The sequence below is a fragment of the Rhinoraja longicauda genome, unplaced genomic scaffold (genome assembly GCF_053455715.1).
Source record: "Rhinoraja longicauda isolate Sanriku21f unplaced genomic scaffold, sRhiLon1.1 Scf001510, whole genome shotgun sequence".
NCBI classification, from domain to species: domain Eukaryota; kingdom Metazoa; phylum Chordata; class Chondrichthyes; order Rajiformes; family Arhynchobatidae; genus Rhinoraja; species Rhinoraja longicauda.
In genome coordinates, this window is record NW_027602725.1 from 1 (window position 1) to 24,083 (window position 24,083).

At 45.0% G+C, this 24,083-nt stretch overlaps 1 protein-coding gene and 1 long non-coding RNA gene across 3 annotated transcripts; one reads left to right on the top strand and one right to left on the bottom strand.

Annotated features, from left to right (window-relative positions):
• Positions 1–84: 84 nt before the first annotated feature.
• Positions 85–23,325, top strand: LOC144591707 (uncharacterized). Its single transcript, XR_013546992.1, has 3 exons — positions 85–251; positions 7,110–7,169; positions 21,115–23,325. It is a non-coding gene; the product is annotated as an uncharacterized LOC144591707 (long non-coding RNA).
• On the bottom strand, positions 5,920–24,083 carry LOC144591706 (methyltransferase-like protein 27). 2 transcript variants are annotated; one of them, XM_078395745.1, is made up of 7 exons: positions 23,888–24,078; positions 21,777–21,875; positions 17,400–17,520; positions 16,323–16,451; positions 13,776–13,914; positions 12,672–12,764; positions 5,920–6,032 (listed from the first exon to the last, which is right to left on the bottom strand). In XM_078395745.1, exons 3-7 carry the CDS (start codon positions 17,517–17,519, stop codon positions 6,013–6,015), a joined length of 501 nt encoding a protein of 166 aa, XP_078251871.1. In that variant the 5' UTR covers position 17,520; positions 21,777–21,875; positions 23,888–24,078; the 3' UTR covers positions 5,920–6,012. The 2 variants fall into 2 exon arrangements, with proteins under 2 accessions (XP_078251871.1, XP_078251870.1); XM_078395744.1 differs by lacking the exon at positions 5,920–6,032 and adding an exon at positions 6,049–6,247 and having other exon boundaries at positions 23,888–24,083.

Consider the following 24,083-nt stretch of genomic DNA (forward strand, 5'->3'; position numbering starts at 1 on the left):
CCATAATGCATGTTCTGTACATATATCCTCTTGGAGTTCATTTTACATGACTTCTCTTAGCATTCAGAATTACCCATATTATAACACTAACTCTTACACAGGTACCTGACTTACTCATACAATGAGACTCAAACCCACACTCACAGTTCTCGAACCTGAACAACCAAATGTCATTCACGTTTATTCCGGCTTCGGCAGCGCCCTTCGCCCACCTGGATTCAAGAAGGTACTCGTGGCAGAAAAGACACGATGTAAGAGAAATCCTTACCTTTTTTTTAGTGCCGGCTGTCTCGGCTGTTACCAGAGCTGTGTTTGCACGAATCTAAGTCGGTGGAAGAGATTGTGATCTCGTTTGAACCTCCAAAACTCGGAATAATTTACAGGAGATGCGAGTGACTATCAAACTGCAGCTACTTTATTTGCTATAATGTGTCAGCCAAGGGGAGCATATTCAAAGCATATAGTATATTTATACCATTTTTGATAGCAGAAGAGCAAAGTTAGTCAAATGCATTTTTTTTACACGGTTAACTATTGTGATCCAGCATTCTGTAATTTTCCACTGAAAAACAGAATTGATTATCTACAAAGAAGATTAGAGTGGGTCTATGTGTAGCCTTGAGCTCACTAGCTTATCCTTGTGTTCAGCAGGTTTATTTATTTTAACTCTATGGGTCACCTGAACCAGGCATGTTTAGCCTATCTCTGAACGGTACATTCACTGGAGTAAAGTTTGATTCCCACAGAAGCAATTACTGCCCATGTTGAAAGACAAAATGGAAGAACAGCTCAGTTCTTCCCACAATTCCCACAGAAGGAATGCGTGGAGGTTGAGGAGAAATAGGTGTGGGTCCAGGTGGGGCACAAGGGAGACCAATGGGGACAAAGAAAAGGGGGGTGGGGGAGTAGGGGGAGTGGGGGTTTGCTTGTTAGAGGTTACCTAAAATTGGAGAATTCAATGTTCATACCTTGCGTTGTAAACTACCCAAGCAGAATATGAGATATTGCTCCTCAACTTTGCATGTGGCCTCACTCTGGCAATGGAGGAGGCCCAGGACAGAAAGGTCAGAATTACACATTTTAGTTTTGTTTAGTTTAGAGATACAGCGTGGAAACAGGCCCTTCAGCCCACCGAGTCTACGCCGACCAGCGATCCCAGATACTGATACAATCCTACACACAATAAGGACAATTTTACCAGGCCGATTAAACTACAAACATCTTTGGAGTGTCGGAGGAAATCGGAGCACCCGGAGTAAACCCACACAGATCACGGGGGGAATGTACAAACTCCGTATGGACCGCCCCCGTAGTCCGGATCGAACCCAGGTCTTTGGTGCTATAAGGCAGCAACTCTACCGCTGCACCATTTGTTCCCCATTTGCACCATTTGCAGCCCAATTATTCGACCAAACCCAGATTCTCCTACGTTCACTGCTTAAAGATTAAGCCGACTGAATTATATCATAGATCTTCACTTATAGTAAACACATGTAAATGTTTTTAAAAGTTCCACATAAACACCGGAACCACTGAAATATCTCCATAAACTGACCAAGCTACCACATGTGGGGATGGTAGTTCCACATAATACTGCATGTGAAGGAAAGAAAGATTCTCCATTCATCGAACCTACTTTCTTCAAACCTATTGCTTTTATCAGCAGCATTGGTGATAACTGTCTGATGGGGGTCCAGGTGTGATAATACTTCATCAGTGCAATGTCATGAGCAAACATGGAAACACCTGCGCCTTTGCTTTGGCCTCTATATAACTTTAGTGGTGACAATGCTTCTCTAGAGTATTAGACCAGTAAACCAACCTTAAACTCTATTTGTTGTTTCAAATCAACCACACAAAAGATCCCAAGGCTTGAACTGATGCCCATTATGTTTGACTGTGTATTAAGGTTATCGGTAACTAGGTGGCTAAATAAATTGTTACTGTTAACGCGAACAATCGATTGCTTTATTAACCGAGCAAAGTTTAAAGACGCTGCAGTATCCAAACAATTTACCCGGGGTTGGGGAGTTCTAAAACGAGAGGGCTTAGGTTTAAGGTGAGTGGGGAAAGATTTATAATAGACCTGAGGGGTAACTATTTCACACAGAGGGTGGTACATATATGGAATTTGCTGCCAAAGGGAATGGTGGGAGTGGATACAATTATGATATTTAAAAGACACTTGGACAGGTATATCGATAGGAAAGCTTTGGAGGGAAATGGGCCACACATGGGTAAGTAGGACTAACTCAGTTAGGCAACTTTGTTGTCCTGGATGAGCTGGGTCGAAGGGTGCGTTTCTATACTGTACAGCTCTATGACTCTAAAAGCAGAATGAGAGCATATTTGACATAATTTGCTCGTGGTGTTGCCATCCTCCGACCTGACGCCTGTTGCATTCACGGTCCAACGTTTGCTGCTCACTGCTGCATTTGAAGAAGTCACCTCAACTCCACACTGAGAGAACACTCAACCCTAAGGGAGAGAGGGACCCAGAAAGGGACCCATTGTATGCTTCCCAAAGTCAAGTCTGAAAATTTGCCTGTGCAATGCACGATAAGGTGCACAACAAATTATTGACCAATTTATTGTTTTGGAAGTTTACGTATGTTTCATAGCAAACTAATATATTAAAATAATAATAATTATTAGAATCATTATTGTTCTTATTATTTTGATTATTAATATCAATATTAAACTCAATTAATATAGTGGGGAGTTTATTGCATGTGCTCCAACTCTGATGTTGATATTTCTTTTAAGTGACATTCAACATCACATCGATGGTAATCTGATGCAATTTATACAGGAAAACAATTCTTAAGGCTGAAGGCTACAGATTTATAAAGCAGGTTTATATATCGAGTGTCACACATTTCTCTCCCGCAGGACCGAGTGGATTCTGAATCTGAGAAACAGAGTCCAAATAGACCATGCTAAACTGGGATATAAGAAAATAACTGCAGATGCTGGTACAAATCGATTTATTCACAAAATGCTGGAGTAACTCAGCAGGTCAGGCAGCATCTCGGGAGAGAAGGAATGGGTGACGTTTCGGGTCAAGACCCTTCTTCAGACTGAAGAAGGGTCTTGACCCGAAACGTCACCCATTCCTTCTCTCCCGAGATGCTGCCTGACCTGCTGAGTTACTCCAGCATTTTGTGAATAAATGCTAAACTGGGATCTGAGCCACGCACCCCCAGTGGTTTCAACAGGTTCTCCCTCAGGTTTCAGAGGCCATGAACAGCTGAAATGTTCCATCCAAGATTCCACCGTCAATCTGATGCAAAATACATAGATACATAGACAATAGGTGCAAGAGTAGGCCATTCGGCCCTTCGAGCCAGCACCGCCATTCAATGTGATCATGGCTGATCATCAACAATCATTACTCCGTTCCTCCCCATACCTCTTGATTCCACAAGCCCGCAGAGTTCTATCTAACTCTCTTTTGAATGCATCCAGTGAATCGGCCTCCACTGCTTTCCGAGGCAGAGAATTCCACAAATTCACAACGCTCTGTGTGAAAAAGCTTTCCCTCATCTCAGTTTTAAATGGCCTACCCCTTATTCTTAAGCTGTAGCCCCTGGTTCTGGACTTCCCCAACATCGGGAACATGGTTCCTGCATCTAGCGTGCCCGAACCCTTAATAATTTTATATGTTTCTATAAGATCCCCTCTCAGCCTTCTAAATTCCAGTGAATACAAGCCCAGTCGCTCCATACTTTCATCATATGACAGTCCCGCCATCCCGGGAATTAACCTCCCTGTGCAAAGTGTTCTGGTCAGAGGTCACAATACAATACAATACAATACAATATATCTTTATTGTCATTGTACCCAGGGGTACAACGAGATTGGGAATGCGCCTCCCATACGATGCAATAATTTAGGTAATTTAGACAGCAGCAACCCAACGAAACGAAACAGTTGTAACAGTTTTGGACAGGGTAAAGTGCAAGTTGATCTATGCGTTGTGGCCATCCGGCTCAGCAGGACCGGTTCATAGCAGCTATGGCCCTGGGGATGAATCTGTTCCTGAGTCTGGAGGTGCGGGCATAGAAGGCCTTGTATCGTCTGCCCGATGGAAGGAGTTCGAACAGACTGTTGCAGGGGTGTGAAGAGTCTTTGTGGATGCTGGTGGCTTTTCTGAGGCATCGTGTGTTGTAGATGCCCTCCAAGTCTGGTAGCTGTGTTCCGAAGGCCCTCTGAGCTCTATGGACTACCCGCTGTAGAGCTTTCCTTTCTGCCTCCGTGCAGCTGAGGTACCACACAGGGATGCCATGCGTTAGGATGCTCTCTATGGTGCAGCGGTAGAAGGTCGTCAGCAGCTGTTGGGGTAGACCAGACTTTTTCAGTGTTCTTAAGTAGAACAGTCTTTGTTGTGCCTTCTTGACCAGCGCAGCAGTGTTATTGGACCATGTTAAGTCCTCCGAAATGTGAGTGCCCAGAAACTTGAAGCTGGACACTCTCTCCACACTGTCCCCGTTGATAGAGATCGGGGCATATTCCCCGTTATGTGACCTACGGAAGTTGATGATCAGCTCCTTGGTCTTGGTGGTATTTAGGGACAGGTTGTTATCCGAGCACCAGTCCGCCAGGTTCTGCACCTCCGCTCTATAGTTTGTTTCATCCCCGTTGGTGATCAGCCCGATCACCGTTGTGTCATCTGCAAACTTGACAATGGTGTTGGTGTCGAATGCAGGAACACAGTCGTGTGTGAAGAGGGAGTAGAGCATGGGGCTCAGAACACAGCCCTGTGGTGTGCCGGTACTCAGGGTGATAGTGGAGGACAGGTGCGGGCCCATTCTCACTGCCTGCGGTCGTTCCAGCAGGAAGTCCAGGATCCAGTCACATAATGACGAGCTGAGGCCTAGCTGGTGGAGTTTGGTGATGAGCTTGGTGGGGATGACCGTGTTGAAGGCGGAGCTATAGTCTATGAATAGCATCCTCACGTATGTGCCCTGTCTCTCTAGGTGAGTCAGGACAGTGTGAAGAGCCAGAGAGATGGCGTCCTCTGTGGATCTATTTGCCCTGTATGCAAATTGATGTGGGTCCAGTGAGTCAGGGATGCTGGATTTGATGTGTGAGAGGACCAGCCTCTCAAAGCACTTCATGACTATCGGCGTTAGGGCAACCGGGCGGTAGTCGTTCAGGTTGGAGATCTTTGCTTTTTTCGGCACCGGAACTATGATAGCCGACTTCAGGCACTTGGGGACTGTAGCCAGAGATAATGACAGGTTAAAGATCCTGGTGAATACCTCAGCCAGCTGTTCAGCACAGTCCTTCAGTACCCTTCCTTGAACTCCATCCGGTCCTGCAGCCTTGCGTGGGTTGACCCTTTGCAGAGCGCGTTGTATCTCCTGTGTGCTCAGTTGCAAGACCTGTCCCACCGCCTTGGCTGGGGTTCTTTCACTCAAGGTGGTTTTGCCAGTTTCAAAGCGGGCAAAGAAGGTGTTAAGCTCGTTGGTCAGTGCCATATCGCTGTGGGGGCAGGCAGGGCTGCTCTTGTAGCCAGTGATGTCCCTGACACCCTGCCACATGCTTCTGGTGTCCGTGGTGTTGAAGTGGTCTTCCACCCGTTGCCTATGGGTGTCTTTGGCCCTTTTAATACTTTGCTCAGGTGTGATCTGGCAACACTGTATGCTGATGTGTCACTAGATTTAAAGGCATTGTTACGTGCCCTCAGCAGGTTCTGTACCTCCTTGTTCATCCAGGGTTTGGGAACATCTTTATCTCCTTGTCCTCCGAGACATTCTCCACACAGCAGTTGATGTAGGAGAGCACAGTGGATGCGTATTCCTCCAAGTCTACCTCTGAACCTTAGGTGGCCTGTTGTGCAAACAGGTCCCAGTCGGTGCGATCAAAGCAGTCCTGGAGTTGTAGGGTGGCATCCTCGGGCCATATTTTGACCGTCTTTATTGTGGGTTTGGTCTTGCGGATGAGGGGTTTGTATGCGGGCAAGGGAAGATGTAGGATGCTTGAGGGAGAGCAGCCTGCTTGTTGCTTTTACAGAACGTGTAGATTTTCTTACAATGATGCAGAAGGAAGCCCCATTTGAGACAATCACAACAAACCATCGCCTCTCTTTCTCACTTCCCTGTATTCCTCCAACTTATTTATGACACTCTCCCCTTTAATTCTTATTAACCTACATTGAGGTAAATTACAGTAGCCCAGTAACCCTTCGACGTGAGATTTGGGATGTGAGAAACTGAAGCAGCTGGTGGGAAACCAATATGGTCTGTAGAAATATAAGAAAATAACTGCAGATGCTGGTACAAATCGAAGGTATTTATTCACAAAATGCTGGAGTAACTCAGCAGGTCAGGCAGCATCTCGGGAGAGAAAGAATGGGCGACGTTTCGGGTCGAGACCCTTCTTCAGACTGAAAGGTCCCCTCTGTAGAAAGGTCTCACCCGAAACATAAGTCTCAAGAAGGTTCTCGACCCGAAACGTCACCTATTTCTTTTCTCCAGAGATGCTGCCAAGTTACTCCAGCTTTTGTGTCTATCTTTGGATCCTGAAACTGTGAGGCAGCAGCACTAACTCATGTTTATGCAATCTCTTTTATGTCCTGCATAACTGCATGGAATCACGTTTGTTCATGTTGTAGGGTAAACAATAGTGAGGGCTAATAATTAGTAAATAGGGATGTGGATTGTGCTAATGTGGTGGCAGGAAACCGCATTCAAAGCCTAACAGGAATTTCATTGATTATGCATGAGTGCACCCATCATTGCAACAGTAATTTGGATCTACTGCTAATGAATTTAGACTTGTGGATAATCATCTCATGCTGTTTGTCACCTAATTAAGTGTTTCTGAGTTCCATTCTGTAATTAAGACCTCGTTTTATTGTTAAACGAGTCCCTGAGCAAAACCTTCTTAACAAAAACGCTTCATTGTTAGTCGTTTCTATACTTAAGACCTCGATTTACTGTTAGTCAAGTTTCTGAGTAATCTTGTCATCTGAGAATATAAAAAATGTATCAAAGACACACTTGACAGGTCAGCTTTGGCTGGCCTCCTGGTGCGACCAGTTTAATAAATCGTCCGTTACTTCAAACACCAACTCTGTGTGGCCTTCTATTTTGCTCCTACAGTTCATAGAGAGGCCCAGGAGCCGTTGGAGAGGTGGGAGCGACTGGTACAGCGTCCGCGCGGTGAGTTTAAAATCGAGCGCGAGGCTTTTGTTCCACAGAGGCCCAGGAGCCGTTGGAGAGGTGGGAGCGTACCACTCTCTACAACGTTCCATTAGCGCGTCACACTTGAAAAAGTAACGCGGACTGGAGGGAGCAGCTGATTGGTGAGTAACCCCAGGTTTGTATTTCTGCCTTCTGATAGCACTTTGAGTTAAGGGTTCTGGGTTTTTTAGTTAAAGGTACAGCTTAAAAGGATTATGATTTTTAAATAGGGAGTGTGCTGATTTGATTTAATTTAAGGGGATTGATTTAATACAAAGGGTAAGCCATGTCAGCTGAGATCGGCCCCGTGGTTTGCTCATCCTGTAGCATGTGGGAATTCAGGGATACTGACGGTGTCCCTAATGACTACGTGTGCAGAAAATGTGTCCAGCTGCAGATCCTGGTAGACCGCATTGAAAGGTTGGAGCTGCGGTTGGATTCATTCTGGAGCATCCGCGATGCTGAGAAAGTCGTGAATAGCAAATTTAGGGAGTTGGCCACACCACAGGTAAAGGTTAAGCAGACAAAAAGGGAACGGGTGGCCACTAGCCAGCGTAGCATTAAGAAGGTAGTGCAGGAGTCCCTTGCGGTCATCTCCCTCCTCAACAGATATACCATGTTGGATACTGTTGGGGGAGATGGCTCATCAGGGGAAGGCAGCAGCAGCCAAGTTCATGGCACCGTGGGTGGCTCTGCAGCACAGGAGGGGAGGAAAAAGAGTGGAAGGGCTATAGTGATAGGGGATTCGATTGTAAGGGGAATAGATAGGCGTTTCTGCGGTCGCAAACGAGACTCCAGGATGGTATGTTGCCTCCCTGGTGCAAGGGTCAGGGATGTCTCAGAGCGGCTGCAGAACATTCTGGAGGGGGAGGGTGAGCAGCCAGTTGTTGTGGTGCACGTTAGCACCAACGATTTAGGTAAAAAACGGGATGAGGTCCTACAAGGTGAATTTAGAGAGCTAGGAGATAAACTAAAAAGTAGGACCTCAAAGGTAATAATCTCTGGATTACTACCAGTGCCAAGTGCTAGTCAGAGTAGGAAAAGGAGGATATTTCAGATGAATACGTGGCTTGAAAAATGGTGCAAGGAGGAGGGATTCAAATTTTTAGGACATTGGAACCAGTTCTGGGAGAGGTGGGACCAGTACAAACAGGACAGTCTGCACCTGAGCTGGAATGGAACCAATGTCTTAGGGGGAGTGTTTGCTAGTGCTGTCGGGGAGGATTTAAACTAATGTGGCAGGGGGATGGGAGCAGGAGCAGAGAGACAGAGGGGTGTAAAATGAGGGTAGAAGCAACAGTAGCAAGGTGAAAAGTAAAAGTGGTAGGCAGACAAATCCAGGGCAAAAATCAAAAAGGGCCACTTTTCAACATAATTGTATAAGGGGTAAGAGAGTTGTAAAAACAAGCCTGAAGGCTTTGTGTCTCAATGCAAGGAGTATACGTAATAAGGTGGATGAATTAAATGTGGAGATAGTTATTAATGATTATGATATAGTTGGGATTACGGAGACATGGCTCCAGGGTGACCAAGGCTGGGAGCTCAACATCCAGGGATATTCTATATTCAGGCGGGATAGACAGAAAGGAAAAGGAGGTGGGGTAGCGTTACTGGTTAGAGAGGAGATTAAAGCAGTGGAAAGGAAGGACATTAGCTTGGAGGAAGTGGAATCGATATGGGTAGAGCTACGAAACACTAAGGGGCAGAAAACGCTAGTGGGAGTTGTGTACAGGCCACCTAACAGCAGTAGTGAGGTTGGGGATGGCATCAAGCAGGAAATTAGAAATGCATGCACTAAAGGTGCAGCAGTTATAATGGGTGACTTCAATCTACATATAGATTGGGTGAACCAAACTGGCAGGGGTGCTGAGGAAGAGGATTTCTTGGAATGTTTGAGAGATGGTTTTCTAAACCAACATGTCGAGGAACCAACGAGAGAACAGACCATTCTAGACTGGGTATTGAGTAATGAGGAAGGGTTAGTTAGCAGTCTTGTTGTGCGAGGCCCCTTGGGCAAGAGTGATCATAATATGGTAGAGTTCTTCATTAGGATGGAGAGTGACAAAGTCGATACAGAAACAAGTGTTCTGAACTTAAAGAAAGGTAACTTTGAGGGTATGAGGCGTGAATTGTCCAAGATAGACTGGCGATTGATGCTGAAAGGGTTGACGGTGGACATGCAATGGAAGGCATTTAGAGGTCGCATGGATGAACTACAACAAGTGTTCATCCCAGTTTGGCAAAAGAACAAACCAGGAAAGGTAGTGCATCCGTGGCTAACAAGGGAAATCAAGGATAGTATTAAAACAAAAGATGAAGCATACAGATTAGCCAGAAAAAGTAGCATACCAGAGGACTGGGAGAAATTCAGAGTCCAGCAGAGGAGGACAAAGGGCTTAATTAGGAAAGGGAAAATAGACTATGAGGGAAAACTGGCAAGGAACATAAAAACAGACTGCAAAAGCTTTTATAGATATGTCAAGAGAAAAAGATTAGTTAAGGCAAATGTAGGTCCCTTGCAGTCGGAAACAGGTGAATTGATCATAGGGAACAAGGAGATGGCAGACCAATTGAACAAATACTTTGGTTCTGTCTTCACTAAGGAAGACATAAACCGTCTGCCGGAAATAGCAGGGGACCGGTGGTCTAATGAGATGGAGGAACTGAGGGAAATCCAGGTTAGTCGGGAAGTGGTGTTAGGTAAATTAAATGGATTAAAGGCAGATAAATCCCCAGGGCCAGATAGGCTGCATCCCAGAGTGCTTAAGGAAGTAGCCTCAGAAATAGTGGATGCATTAGTGATAATTTTTCAAAACTCTTTAGATTCTGGAGTAGTTCCTGAGGACTGGAAGGTAGCTAATGTAACCCCACTTTTTAAAAAGGGAGGGAGAGAGAAAACGGGGAATTATAGACCAGTTAGCCTAACATCGGTAGTGGGGAAAATGCTAGAGTCAGTTATTAAAGATGTGATAGCATCACATTTGGAAAGTGGTGAAATCATCGGACAAAGTCAGCATGGATTTACCAAAGGCAAATCATGTCTGACGAATCTTATAGAATTTTTCGAGGATGTAACTAGTAGAGTGGATAAGGGAGAACCAGTCGATGTGTTATATCTGGACTTTCAGAAGGCCTTCGACAAGGTCCCACATAGGAGATTGGTGTACAAACTTAAAGCACACGGTATTGAGGGTTCAGTTTTGAGGTGGATAGAAAATTGGTTGGCGGACAGGAAGCAAAGAGTAGGAATAAACGGGTCCTTTTCGGAATGGCAGGCAGTGACTAGTGGGGTACCGCAAGGCTCAGTGCTGGGACCCCAGTTATTTACAGTGTATATTAATGATTTGGACGAGGGAATTGAATGCAACATCTCTAAGTTTGCGGATGACACGAAGCTGGGTGGCAGTGTTAGCTGCGAGGAGGATGCTAGGAGGCTGCAGAGTGACTTGGATAGATTAGGCGAGTGGGCAAATGCATGGCAGATGCAATATAATGTGGATAAATGTGAGGTTATCCACTTTGGCGGCAAGAACAGGAAAGTAGAGTATTACCTGAATGGTGACCGATTGGGAGAAGGGGAGATGCAACGTGACCTGGGTGTCATGGTGCACCAGTCATTGAAAGCAAGCATGCAGGTGCAGCAGGCAGTGAAGAAAGCGAATGGTATGTTGGCATTCATAGCAAGACGATTTGAGTTTAGGAGCAGGGAGGTTCTGCTGCAGTTGTACGGGGCCTTGGTGAGACCGCACCTGGAGTATTGTGTGCAGTTTTGGTCTCCTAACCTGAGGAAAGACGTTCTTGCCTTAGAGGGAGTACAGAGAAGGTTCACCAGATTAATCCCTGGGATGGCGGGACTTGCATATGAGGAAAGACTGGATAGACTGGGCTTGTACTCGCTGGAATTTAGAAGACTGAGGGGGGATCTTATAGAAACATATAAAATTCTTAAGGGGTTGGAGAGGCTAGATGCGGGAAGATTGTTCCCGATGTTGGGGGAGTCCAGAACCAGGGGTCACAGCTTAAGGATAAGGGGGAAGTCTTTTAGGACCGAGATGAGAAAACATTTCTTCACACAGAGAGTGGTGAGTCTGTGGAATTCTCTGCCACAGAAGGTAGTTGAGGCCAGTTCATTGGCTATATTTAAGAGGGAGTTAGATGTGGCCCTTTTTGCTAAAGGGATCAGGGGGTATGGAGAGAAGGCAGGTACAGGCTACTGAGCTGGATGATCAGCCATGATCATATTGAATGGCGGTGCAGGCTCGAAGGGCCGAATGGCCTACTCCTGCACCTATTTTCTATGTTTCTATGTTTCTATGTTACAATACAGCTCAACATGGAGTGAAATAAAAAGGAATTGCAGATGTTGGTTTGTACCAAAGATAGACACAAAATTATAGAATACCTCAGCGGGTCAAACAGCATTTCTGGAGAAAATGGACAGGTGACTTTTCAAGTCGGGACCTTTCTTCAGACTTCTTCAGATAGAAGATTGTTCCCGATGTTGGGGAAGTCCAGAACAAGGGGTCACAGTTTAAGGATAAGGGGGAAGTCTTTTAGGACCGAGATGAGAAAGTTTTTTTTCACACAGAGAGTGGTGAATCTGTGGAATTCTCTGCCACAGAAGGTAGTTGAGGCCAGTTCATTGGCTACATTTAAGAGGGAGTTAGATGTGGCCCTTGTGGCTAAAGGGATCAGGGGGTATGGAGAGAAGGCAGGTACGGGATAATGAGTTGGATGATCAGCCGAAGGGCCGAATGGCTTACTCCTGCACCTATTTTCTATGTTTCTATGTTTCTAAGAAGGGTCCTGACCCGAAATGTTTGTTTGTTTTATGTGCATGTATGTCTGTGTGTGTGTATGTATATGTGTGTAAAAATATATATATACACACACACAGAACTTTTTTTTCTCGTTTATTCCCTTGTTTACAGTGTAATGTTTACATATTCTGTTTTGTTGCATGGAAGAATTACATTGCTTTATCTGGGACATATGACAATAAAACACTCTTGACTCTCTAGACTCTTGACCTGCTGAGTTATTTCAGCATTTTGTGTCCATCTTCAGTGTGGAGTGCTCCTGCTGTAACTCCAGCACCCTAGAGTGCAGCTCAGTTAGAGTGATCCTTCTGTAACACCAGATCCCTTTTGTATGGGTCAGTGTGAAGTGACCTTGCCATTTTGCTCTACCAGTTAAACATGGCCTGTATGTTTTATTTGGGTTGTGTGCTCCTTCCTTTGGCTGTTCTAATGATACCACTTCATTTGTGGGACCTTTCTACTGAGTAGAAACAAGGAATTGCAGGTGATTGTTAACATTCTGAAGGAGTACTGGATTAGCTCAGCGGGTCAGGCAGCATTTCTGGAGAACATGGAGATGTGACGTTTTGGGTCAAGTCCTCAAACATCACATATCCATGTTCTCCAGAGATACTCCCTGATCTGCTGAGTTACTTCTGCCCTTTCTGAACTTTGTACTGACCTGTTTTGGTGATTCTCAGCAATTCTGGAAGGATTTCCCATGGCAGATGTTGCTGGAGTATTCCACCAACAACCATCACAACATCGTAGGTACCTGCAGGATATTTCAACAACAAGCAGATATGCAACACAGATATTCACACACATCTGAAAGAGATGCATATGCTCTTAGAGATTAAATTAAATGAAACACCTGACCTGTTGAGCGAAGGTCCATGACAGAAAGGTCAGACTGGGAATGGGAAGGGGAGTTGAAGTGCTCGGCCACTGGGAGATCAGTTTGGTCAATGCGGACCGAGCGCAGGTGTTGAGCGAAGCGATCGCCGAGCCTGCGCTTGGTTTCGCCAATGTAAATAAGTTGACATCTAGAGCAGCGGATGCAATAGATGAGGTTGGAGGAGGTGCAGGTGAACCTTTGTCTCACCTGGGAAGACTAGATGTCAACTTATTTACATCGGCGAAACCAAGCGCAGGCTCGGCGATCGCTTCGCTCAACACCTGCGCTCGGTCCGCATTGACCAAACTGATCTCCCGGTGGCCGAGTACTTCAACTGCCCTTCCCATTCCCAGTCTGACCTTTCTGTCATAGACCTCCTCCAGTGCCATAGTGAGGCCCACCGGAAATTGGAGGATCAGCACCTCATATTTCGCCTGGGAAGCTTGCAGCCCAGTGGTATGAACATCGACTTCTCCAACTTTAGATAGTTCCTCTCTCCCCCTCTTCCCCTCCTCCTTCCCAGACCTCCCTCTATCTTCCTGTCTCCACCTATATCCTTCCTTTGTCCCGCCCCTCTGACATCAGTCTGAAGAAGGGTCTCGACCTGAAACGTCACCCATTCCTTCTCTCCTGAGATGCTGCCTGACCTGCTGAGTTACTCCAGGATTTTGTGAATAAATACCTTCGATATATACCAGCATCTGCAGTTATTTTCTTATACTTCCATTAAAGTTAGATAAGTCTGACTAACCACTAAGCATCTTGTTCCTTGACGACAAGAAGATCTCTTCAATATTGGGCACAAACTCTATGCTCAAAGATTATTCTACAGAATAAATGTGCTTCTCTCCTGGATTTCCATTAAAACAGATGATATCAGCCATTTACCTTCTTTTACGGGCAGCTGTTTATCCGCAGTTATCAGACAGTGCATCAGCTTCTGGTACATTCCTTTGGATTCAGATATCTTCAGCATTTCTTCACTGCCATCCATTCCATGGAAGTTCTTGAAGCCCAGTTTCTGCATCTGAAGGAATCAGAATTTTCTGCATTTCACCTTGCCCAACTTGCCCACACCGGCCAACAAGACCCAGCTACGCTAGTCCGAACTGTGGGGATATGGATTGGTCCATATCGCCCAAACCTATCCTGTCCATAAGGTGTCACCCATAAGATCCATAAGATGCTGGAACGTTGAGCGAAAACAAAAACAGACTACTGGAGGAACTCAGCAGGTCAGGTGGCATCTGTGGAAGGAAATGGATAACTTGCCCCCATTGAACTTATTTCCTCATAACTCAACTCTATCTTATCCAACTTTAGATAGTTCTTCTGTCCCTCCCTTCCCCTCCTCCTTCCCAGATCTCCCTCTATCTTCCTGTCTCCACCTATATCCTTCCTTTGTCCCGCCCCCTGACATCAGTCTGAAGAAGGGTCTCGACCCGAAACGTCACCCATTCCTTCTCTCCCGAGATGCTGCCTGACCTGCTGAGTTACTCCAGCATTTTGTGAATAAATCTATCTTATCCCCTCTAGTCCAACCCTTTCCCACCAACATTCAGAACATCTCATACGTTCACCAGCACTGGAACAACTTCCAATTCCTTGGCCCCCATTACCAGTACAACCGAGATGTTGATGGGAAAGAGGCGGACAATGCTTTGGGCCAGGAACCTCCTCCACACTAATGGAATAAAGGGGAGATTGCTGGTGGAGAGAAGTGAGCGGAAAGGGTGGTGGCAGAGCTGGCAGGTGGATGCAGGTGTGGAGGGGTTGATTGGTAGATGTGTCAGGTGGGGGAGAGAAGGGTGGAGATGGTAACCAATACTGGAGGTGATAATTGGAAGCCACTGGGTGGAATAAATGGAATGCTTATAATTTCATTCCCCATCATTTGGAATAGAAAGGGTAAATGCACAAATGCCTTTTACCCAGAGTAGGGGAATCAAGGACCAGACGACATACGTTTAAGATGAGGGGGGAAAAGACTTAATAGGAACCTGAGGGGTAGCATTGTTACACAAAGAGTAGAACAAACTGAGGGAGGAGGTAGTTGAGGCTGGTACCATCACAACATTAAAACAACATTTGGATAGTTACATGGATCGGATAGGTTTAGGGGGATATGGGCCAAACGCGGACAGGTGGGACTAGTGTAGATGGGGTAAGTTAGTTGGCATGGGCAAGTTGGGCTGAAGGGCCTATTTCCATGCTGTTTGTCTGACACTATGACTATCAGGAAAGCCTGAGAGATCAACAATTTTTCTTTTGATCTTTCTCAGTTTCTTTAAATCAAAGCTCTGGTCATGAGCCTTCCCACTATGCCTGTCTTTTTGTTGAACATTCTTTGCCCAAATGCATGCTGGCACCTCTCCCCAACTCTTTCTCCACTGCATGATGACTGCATTGGGCTGCTTCTTGCACCCATGCAGAACTCGCCAATTTCATCAACTTCACCAGCTCCCCTCTTCTTTACCCGCTCCCCTTTCTTTCCACTCCTTTCCAACTGTACATCACCCATCCCTCCTCAATTCAGGTCTCTCAGTTTCCTATCTTCTCCCTACCCCCTACCCCATTCCCTTCTACTCATTATCTCTCCCTCACGTTCTATGTTGCATTCCCCACCTTCGTTTCTTATCTGATTCAAACATTTACAACCTCTTGGCTTCTCCCACTTATCATCTCCAGTGTTGGGCACTACCTCACCTTTCTCCCCTCCATCTGATCTCATCTACCAAACAATCCCTCCTCACCTGGGTCCACCTCTCATTTGCCAGCTCTGGGCCCAGCCCTCCCCCTCACCTCTCTACCAGCTCTCACCTCTCGACTCCATCAGTCTGAAGAAAGATCCCGACCTGAAACATCGTCTGTCCTTTTTCCATTCAAGCTTGCAATCTGACCTGCCGAGTTCCTCCAGCAGTCTGTTTTTGTGCCTTACATCTGATGCTATTACCAGAGAAGATCACCGTGGAAACTGCTGAATCGTTATTAAAGCTTAAATGGTTAGAGTCATTGAACTAAAGCAACACACTATTTCTATCCCAGTTTGACCTATTTAATGCTCTCTCGCATTAACTCTGCTTCTCTCTCCACAGACACTGCCTGCATTGCTGAATATTTGCAGCAAGCTCTGTTCTTAGTTCAGAATTCTAGCATCTGAATCAACACGGGGACATTTTCAATAAACAACACAACTTCTAGATGTGGTATGTTTGATGGAAGGTACAATTCTGAAAATGAAGTTATTTATAAAATTTTGGCCATTCAGATTTGCGAAAGAAACTGTGGTGTTGAGAATTTCATTATTTCTGTCCACATCCACAGTAAGAAACAGATTGACTCTGGGACCACTTCACTAGCACACCGGCATGGGCACAGATGGCACGGTTTCACATCATTATCTCTTGTGACATTTGATTAGAGTTTGTCTCTTACCAGCTCCGCCACCATTCCTGTTCCACAGGGCACATCCAAAACCAGCGCACTGCTTCGATCTTCCGAATATACTGAATTGAGGGTTTCCACACCATGACTGGGAGCTTGGTAATCCATCACACTTACGTCCTGTGGAGAGACAGAGATTTTGCTAATGAGGTCCGATGGTTAAAGGATTTTACCCTGTGCAATCCATACCTTGCAGTTAAGGATGGTAGGAGGAGGACTAATCTGGAGGCCACAAATTGCTGGAGTAACTCAGCTAGTCAGGCAGCATCCCTGGAGAACATAGATACCTGACATTTGGGGTCGAGACCATTATTCAATCTGGAGTATGCAATGGGGTGTCTGAAAACCATGGTGATGTTGCAGATAAATAAGCCGATAAATAGGCTGCCATTCTCTGAATGGGAACATTTCAAATACTCTTAAAATTGTGGAAATGTCTACCAAAGTGCTAGTATAAATTCAATGGGCTGAATGGTCACCTTCTGCTTGGCAATATTATTTGTGGCAAGATAGGGCGGCACGGTGGCACAGCAATAGAGTTGCTGCCTTACAGCACCAGAGACCCGGGCTCAATCCTGAGCACGGGTGTTGTCTGTACGGAGTTTGTACGTTCTCCCTGTGACGTGCGTGGGTTTTCTCAGAGATCTTCGGGTTCCTCCCACACTCCAAATATCGACAGGTTTGTAGGTTAATTGGCTTGGTATAAATGTAAATTATCCCTAGTGTGTGTGTACGATAGTGTTAATATGCGGGGATCACTGGTCGGTGCAGACTTAGGGGGTCGAAGGGCCTGTTTCCGTGCTCTATCTCTAAACTAGACTAAACTAAACTAAATATGACTGCATATCAAGTTAGAGAAATGAAGCAGATAACAAAACAATTCAATTGGAGAAAACTTAGGGAAAAAGTTTCCAAAAGCAGGACATTTTGTTCATCATTGACATTTGTACAAAAGAGTAACTGGCATTATAGAGGATACATGGTGAGGCCCTAGGAACAGTGGCAAAGTTACTGCACAGTTGGATGGCGAGAGTCTTAGCCCCTAAAGTAAACATGTATAGACGTTACCTTTTCATAGTTCTCTGCCCAAGAGTTGTAAAAATTAACTTTCTCTTCTGTGTCCATGTCACTGTATAATGTGAGGAGGTTCTTGGTAGCAGCAGCCACATTGACTCCATCCTTATTCATCCTAAAACAATTAAAAAATCCTTGTTGGTAATATCCAGTTATGAGGGATTAAAATGAGGTATACCTTCTGATGGAGATACAAAGAACTGCAGATGCTGGTTTGCAAAAAAAGACACTAAGTGCTGGAGTAGCTCAGTGGGTCAGGCAAGTATCTCTTGAGAACATGGATAGGTGACATTAAGGGTCAAGACCCTTCTTTAGAATTCATGTTCTCCAGAGATGCTGCCTGACCTGTTGACTTTCTCCAGCACTTGGTGTCCAACTTACCCTGCTGCAGTACAAAGATTGAAACAGCACAGATACACCCTGCACCAAAACAATGTGCAAAGATTGAAACAAGACAGATGGACTCGGCCCACAAATGCTGCAAAGAGACTGAAACATGGATCCTACATACAAATATTGTGCAAAGTGTTGCCCCTCAGTAAAACAGCGCATGAATGTTAAAGCACGCAAGAAGGGAAATGTATAATTTTAACTGTGCTGCTAGAAGGCAACTGATTTTAATCTGTATATTGATTGAACTAATCAATCCGGCAAAGATATCAGGTAGAAACAGAAAATGTAAGGATGGCACAGTGACATAGCGGTAAAGTTCCTGCTTACAGCGCCAGAGACTCAAGCTCGATTCTGACTACGAGTGCTGTCTTTATGGAATTTGTACGTTCTCCCTGTGATCGCGTGGGTTTTCTCCAGGATCTCTGGTTTCCTCCCACATTCCAAAGACATACAGATTTGTAGGTTGTCTGGCTTCTGTAAATTGATCTTGTGTCCCTGCTCAGCACAGACTCTGTGTGCCAAAGGGCCTGTTTCCACACTGTATCACTACACTAAACTAAACTACACTGCAGTTGCTGGTGAATACACAAAAAGGGACACAAAGTGCTGGAGTAACTCAGCAGGTCAGGCAGCATCTCTGGTGACGTTTCGGGTCGAGAACCTTCTTCAGACTGAGAGTCAGGGAGACAGAAACTAGAGGTCTGAAAAGGTTCAGAACAAATTAGAGCCGGCACCGATGACCAAGGAAAGGTAGCGCCAACGGTGGTCCATTGTTGGCTGTGTAAGAGGCAATAATGAAGGGATATATAGATGCAAATAGTAGGCAGCAAGCATGGTTTCCAGAGAAACAAGACTGCACCCTGATCTCCCACACCTGATAGGAGGCAAATTTTTATACTTTGTGCCAAATACGTATGACTTTACTGATGCAAATTACAGAAGTACTCGAGGACGATTTCCAATTTGCAAGTTGAATCAGTAGTGAGAAAGGCAAACGCATTTATTTCGAAAGGACGGTTATAAAAACAGGGATGCAATGCTGAGGGTTTATAAGGCACTGGTCAAACCGCATTTGGAGCATTGAGAACTGTTTTGGGCCCCATATCTGAGGAAGGATGTGCTGTCATTGGAGAGGGTCCAGAGGTGGTTTACGAGAATGATCCCAGGAATGAGTGGGTTAACATATGATGAGCGTTTGATGGCACTGGGCCTGTACTCGTTGGAGTTTAGATGGATGAGGGGTGACCTCATTGATTCTTACCGAATAGTGAAAGGCCTGGATATAGTGGATGTGGAGGGTATGTTTCCACTGGTGGGAGAGTCTAGGACTAGAGGCCATAGCCTCAGAATAAAAGTATGTACCTTAAAGAAACATAGAAACATAGAAAATAGGTGCAGGAGTAGGCATTTTGAGGTTAATCAATATTCATGCCACTGGATTGTAAACTGCCCAAGCTGTTCCACCGGGTCTTGTGTGTCCAGCCGTGCGGCCTGCCAGGACAAGTGATCAGGAATATTGAGTGAAGTTAGACGATGAACCATGATCTTATTGAAAGGTTGAGGAGTTAATTGGCCCACTTCTGCTCCTATGTTTCTACATCAGTTCGTGATGCACCGTGGGGCATTGTTGAAGTACATTAGTCATAGCATTTTGCAGCATAAAATCAGGACCTTCAGCCCACCATTGTCTATACGACCACCATGCCCATTTGTCTCAGTCTCAACCCTGCCTTTAGAGATACAGCGCGAAATAGGCCCTTAAGACCACCGAGTCCACGCCGACCAGCAATCACCCCATACTGAGCAATCGACAGGATGCTGGCCATGGCCACAGTCATGGTCATTCTGTCCAACGCTTCCTGAACACTGTGATATCTCAGCGAGGGTGAGGTCATGTAGATGAGGTGACCACGCTATACAGAGATGGGAATGGACCAGATATACACATCCACACATATTATGTCAAGATGAGAATGGGTCAGATACACCCATGTACAAGTGCTGTAGAGAATGAAGTAGCTCAAAGACTTTAAAGAGATTGAAACAGATCGACCGATCCACAAATATTGTGCGGAGATTTTAAAAGGACAGATAGATCTCATTCATAAATATTGCACAAAAATTGATACACTCTGCCAATAAGATTGAAATTAGTTCTGGCTTGCTGCACACTTACTGAGCCCTTAATGACAAATGCCACTGCACAAATAGCAAAAAAGGAAATCTGCTAAATGTAACTGTGGGAACCTTGATTGAACCAAGGTCACTTACAAAACTCTGGCCTCTATATAACTTTAGTGGTGACAATGCTTCTCTAGAGTATTAGACCAGTAAACCAACCTTAAACTCTATTTGTTGTTTCAAATCTACCACACAAAAGATCCCAAGGCTTCGACGTGAGATTTAGGATGTGAGAAACTGAAGCAGCTGGTGGGAAACCAACATGGTCTGTAGAAAGGTCTCACCCGAAACATAAGTCTCAAGATGGTTCTCGACCCGAAACATCACCTATTTCTTTTCTCCAGAGATGCTGCCAAGTTACTCCAGCTTTTGGTGTCTATCTTTGGATCCTGAAACTGTGAGGCAGCAGCACTAACTCATGTTTATGCAATCTCTTTTATGTCTTGTTTGAGTCGTTGTTGAGATGTTTCCACCTGTAAGTTTAGGTTTAGGTTTGTTATTGTCAAGTGTACAGTGGTACAGTGAAAAGCTTTGTTTTGCATGCTATCCAATCAGTCAGATATTACTATAAATAAATACAATCAAGACAAACTCAAGTACAATGGGTAGAGCGTAGGAGAAGGCACAGAGTGCAGAATATAATCCTGAGCAATCTGGCATAACAGCTCCAAAGACAAAGTTCAATGTCCACAAATAGTTGAGGTGAATCAGACTGTACCTAGCCTGTGGAAGGACCATTCAGAAGCCAAATAGCAAGAAGATGGTCCTGAATCTGGTCGTGTGCATTTTCAACCTGCTGTATGTTCTGCCCAACGGGAGCAGGGAGAAGGCATAACCCGAATAGATCATGACTGAATTGGTGGTTCTGGCACAGAACCACCTCGATACTCTCAGAATTGGTGGTTCTGGCACAGAAGAGGAGTTGAGGTCAGCTTAGATCAACCATAATCATATTGAATAGTGAGGCAAACACGATGGGCCAGGTGATGGACACAAAGTGCTGGAGTAACTCAGCGGGTCAGACAGAATCTCTGGAGAAAAGGAATAGGTGATGTTTTGGGTCAACTCCCTTCTTCATGAGGTGGCCTATTCTTGCTTCCCTTTTCTTGTATGTTTTTTCTGTTCTCAATCTTAGGAACATTTCCTCAGGATCCTTGCAGGCTGCCTCTACTGAGATATGCTACATGCAATACTCACTGCTCACTGCAGGAATACAGGAGAGTAGAGCCAACTGGATGGGAAAGCCCACTGTTAACAACTGTGACCTTAGCATTCACCCGACATTTGGCTACACGTTATTCCACATTTCTGCTTCTCATATTCTCTACCCTTACGTCTAGACTTTTCTCTTCTTTTATCTGCTTCCTGACCCCCACCCACAAACTGGGGACACCCAACATCTTTACAACCATGTTTTTCTTTCTTTTATAAAACCACCTGCAGGCACTCTATTCCATGTGTTCTGTCAGGGGATAAACCTTTCCCCTTGGTCCACTCTGGTCATTTCTCTATTTTCGTTACACTCTCTGGTTCATAATGCATGTTCTGTACATATATCCTCGGAGTTCATTTTACATGGCTTCTCTTAGCATTCAGAATTACCCATATTACAATACTAACTCTTACACAGGTACCTGACTTACTCATACAATGAGACTCAAACCCACACTCAAAGTCCTCGAACCTGAACAACCAAATGTCATTCACGTTTATTCCGGCTTCGGCAGCGCCCTTCGCCCACCTGGATTCAAGAAGGTACTCGTGGCAGAAAAGACACGATGTAAGAGAAATCCTTACCTTTTTATTTAGTGCCGGCTGTCTCAGTTGTTACGAGAGCTGTGTTTGCACGAACCCTAGTCGGTGGAAGAGATTGTGATCTCGTCTGAACCTCCAAAACTGTCAGAATAAATTACATGAGATGCGAGTGACTATCAAACTGCAGCTACTTTATTTGCTATAATGTGTCAGACAAGGGGAGCAGTCAAGCAAGAGACTGTTCTGCATATTCAAAGCATATAGTATATTTATACCATTTTTGATAGCAGAAGAGCAAGGTTAGTCAAGTGCATTTTTTTTACATGGTTAACTATTGTGATCCAGCATTCTGTAATTTTCCACTGGAAACAGATATGTTCATCTACAAGGAAGATCAGAGTGGGTCTATGTGTAGCCTTGAGCTCACTAACATCCTTCTGTTCAGCAGGTTTATTTATTTTAACTCTATGGGTCGCCATTAGCAAATTTGCAGATGATACAAAGCTGGGTGGTAGTGTGAACTGTGAGGAAGATGCTATGAGGTTGCAGGGTGACTTGGACAGGTTGTGTGAGTGGGCGGATGCATGGCAGATGCAGTTTAATGTGGATTTGTGTGAGGTTATCCACTTGGGTGGTAAGAATAGGAAGGCAGAGTATTATCTGAATGGTGTCAAGTTAGGAACAGGGGACGTACAACGAGATCTGGGTGTCCTAGTGCATCAGTCACTGAAAGGAAGCATGCAGCTACAGCAGGCAGTGAAGAAAGCCAATGGAAAGTGGGCCTTCATAACAAGAGGAGTTGAGTATAGGAGCAAAGAGGTCCTTCTGCAGTTGTACAGGGCCCTAGTGAGACCGCACCTGGAGTACTGTGTGCAATTTGAGGAAGGATATTCTTGCTAGTGAGGGCATGCAGCATAGGTTTACTAGGTTAATTCCCGGAATGGCGGGACTATCATATGTTGAAATACTGGAGCGACTACGCTTGTATACACTGGAATTTAGAAGGATGAGAGGAGATCTTATCGAAACGTATAAGATTATTATGGGGTTGGACACGTTAGAGGCAAGAAACATGTTCCCAATGTTGGGGGAGTCCAGAACAAGGGGCCACAGTTTAAGAATAACGGGTAGGCCATTTAGAACTGAGATGAGGAAAAACTTTTTCAGCCAGAGCGTTGTGAATCTGTGGAATTCTCTGCCTCAGAGGGCAGGGGAGGCCAATTCTCTGAATGCATTCAAGAGAGAGCAAGATAGAGCTCTTAAGGATAGCGGAGTCAGGGGGTATGGGGAGAAGGCAGGAACGGGGTACTGATTGAGAATGATCAGCCATGATCACAATTGAACGGCAGTGCTAGCTCGAAGGGCCGAATGGCCTCCTCCTGCACCTATTGTCTATTGTCTATTGTCACCTGAAGCAATTACCTGGAGTAAAGTTTAATTCCCACAGAAGCAATTATTGCCCATGTTGAAAGACAAAATGGAAGAACAGCTCAGTTCTTCCCACAATTCCCATAGAAGGAATGCGTGGAGGTAGAGGAGAAAAAGGTGTGGGTCCAGATGGGGCACAAGGGAGACCAATGGGGACAAAGAAAAGGTGGGTGTGGGAGTAGGGGGAGTGGGGGTTTGCTTGTTAGAAGTTACCTAAAATTGGAGAATTCAATGTTCATACCTTGGGTTGTAAACTACCCAAGCAGAATATGAGATATTGCTCCTCAACACACAATAAGGACAATTTTACCAGGCCGATTAAACTACAAACATTTTTGGAGTATCGGAGGAAATCGGAGCACCCGGAGTAAACCCACACAGATCACGGGGGGAATGTACAAACTCCGTATGGACAGCCCCCGTTGTCTGTAAGGCAGCAACTCTACCGCTGCATCATTTGTTCCCCATTTGCACCATTTGCAGCCCAATTATTCGACCAAACCCAGATATTCTCCTACATTCACTGCTTAAAGATTAAGCTGACTGAATTATAACATAGTTCTTCACTTATAGTAAACACATGTAAATGTTTTTAAAAGTTCCACATAAACACCAGAACCGCTGAAATATCTCCATAAACTGACCAAGCTACCACATGTGGGGATGGTAGTTCCACATAATACTGCATGTGAAGGAAAGAAAGATTCTCCATTCATCGAACTTACTTTCTTCAAACCTATTGCTTTTATCAGCAGCGTTGGTGATAACTGTCTGATGGGGGTCCAGGTGTGATAATACTTCATCAGTGCAATGTCATGAGCAAACACGGAAACACCTTCGCCTTTGCTTCTTGTCTTGTCCTTTTACATCAACAACATTATTTAAATGCTACATCGCTCAAGGACCTGTTGTAAATAGATA

Coding starts and splice junctions, on each gene's coding strand:
- LOC144591706 (XM_078395744.1), bottom strand. CDS start 17,519: ATGAATAAGGATGGAGTCAATGTGGCTGCTGCTACCAAGAACCTCCTC. Junction 16,452..17,399: donor GGGCAGAGAACTATGAAAAG/GTAACGTCTATA, acceptor GTCTCTCCACAG/GACGTAAGTGTGATGGATTA. Junction 6,248..12,671: donor GCTGAGAATCACCAAAACAG/GTCAGTACAAAG, acceptor ATATTTCTACAG/ACCATATTGGTTTCCCACCA.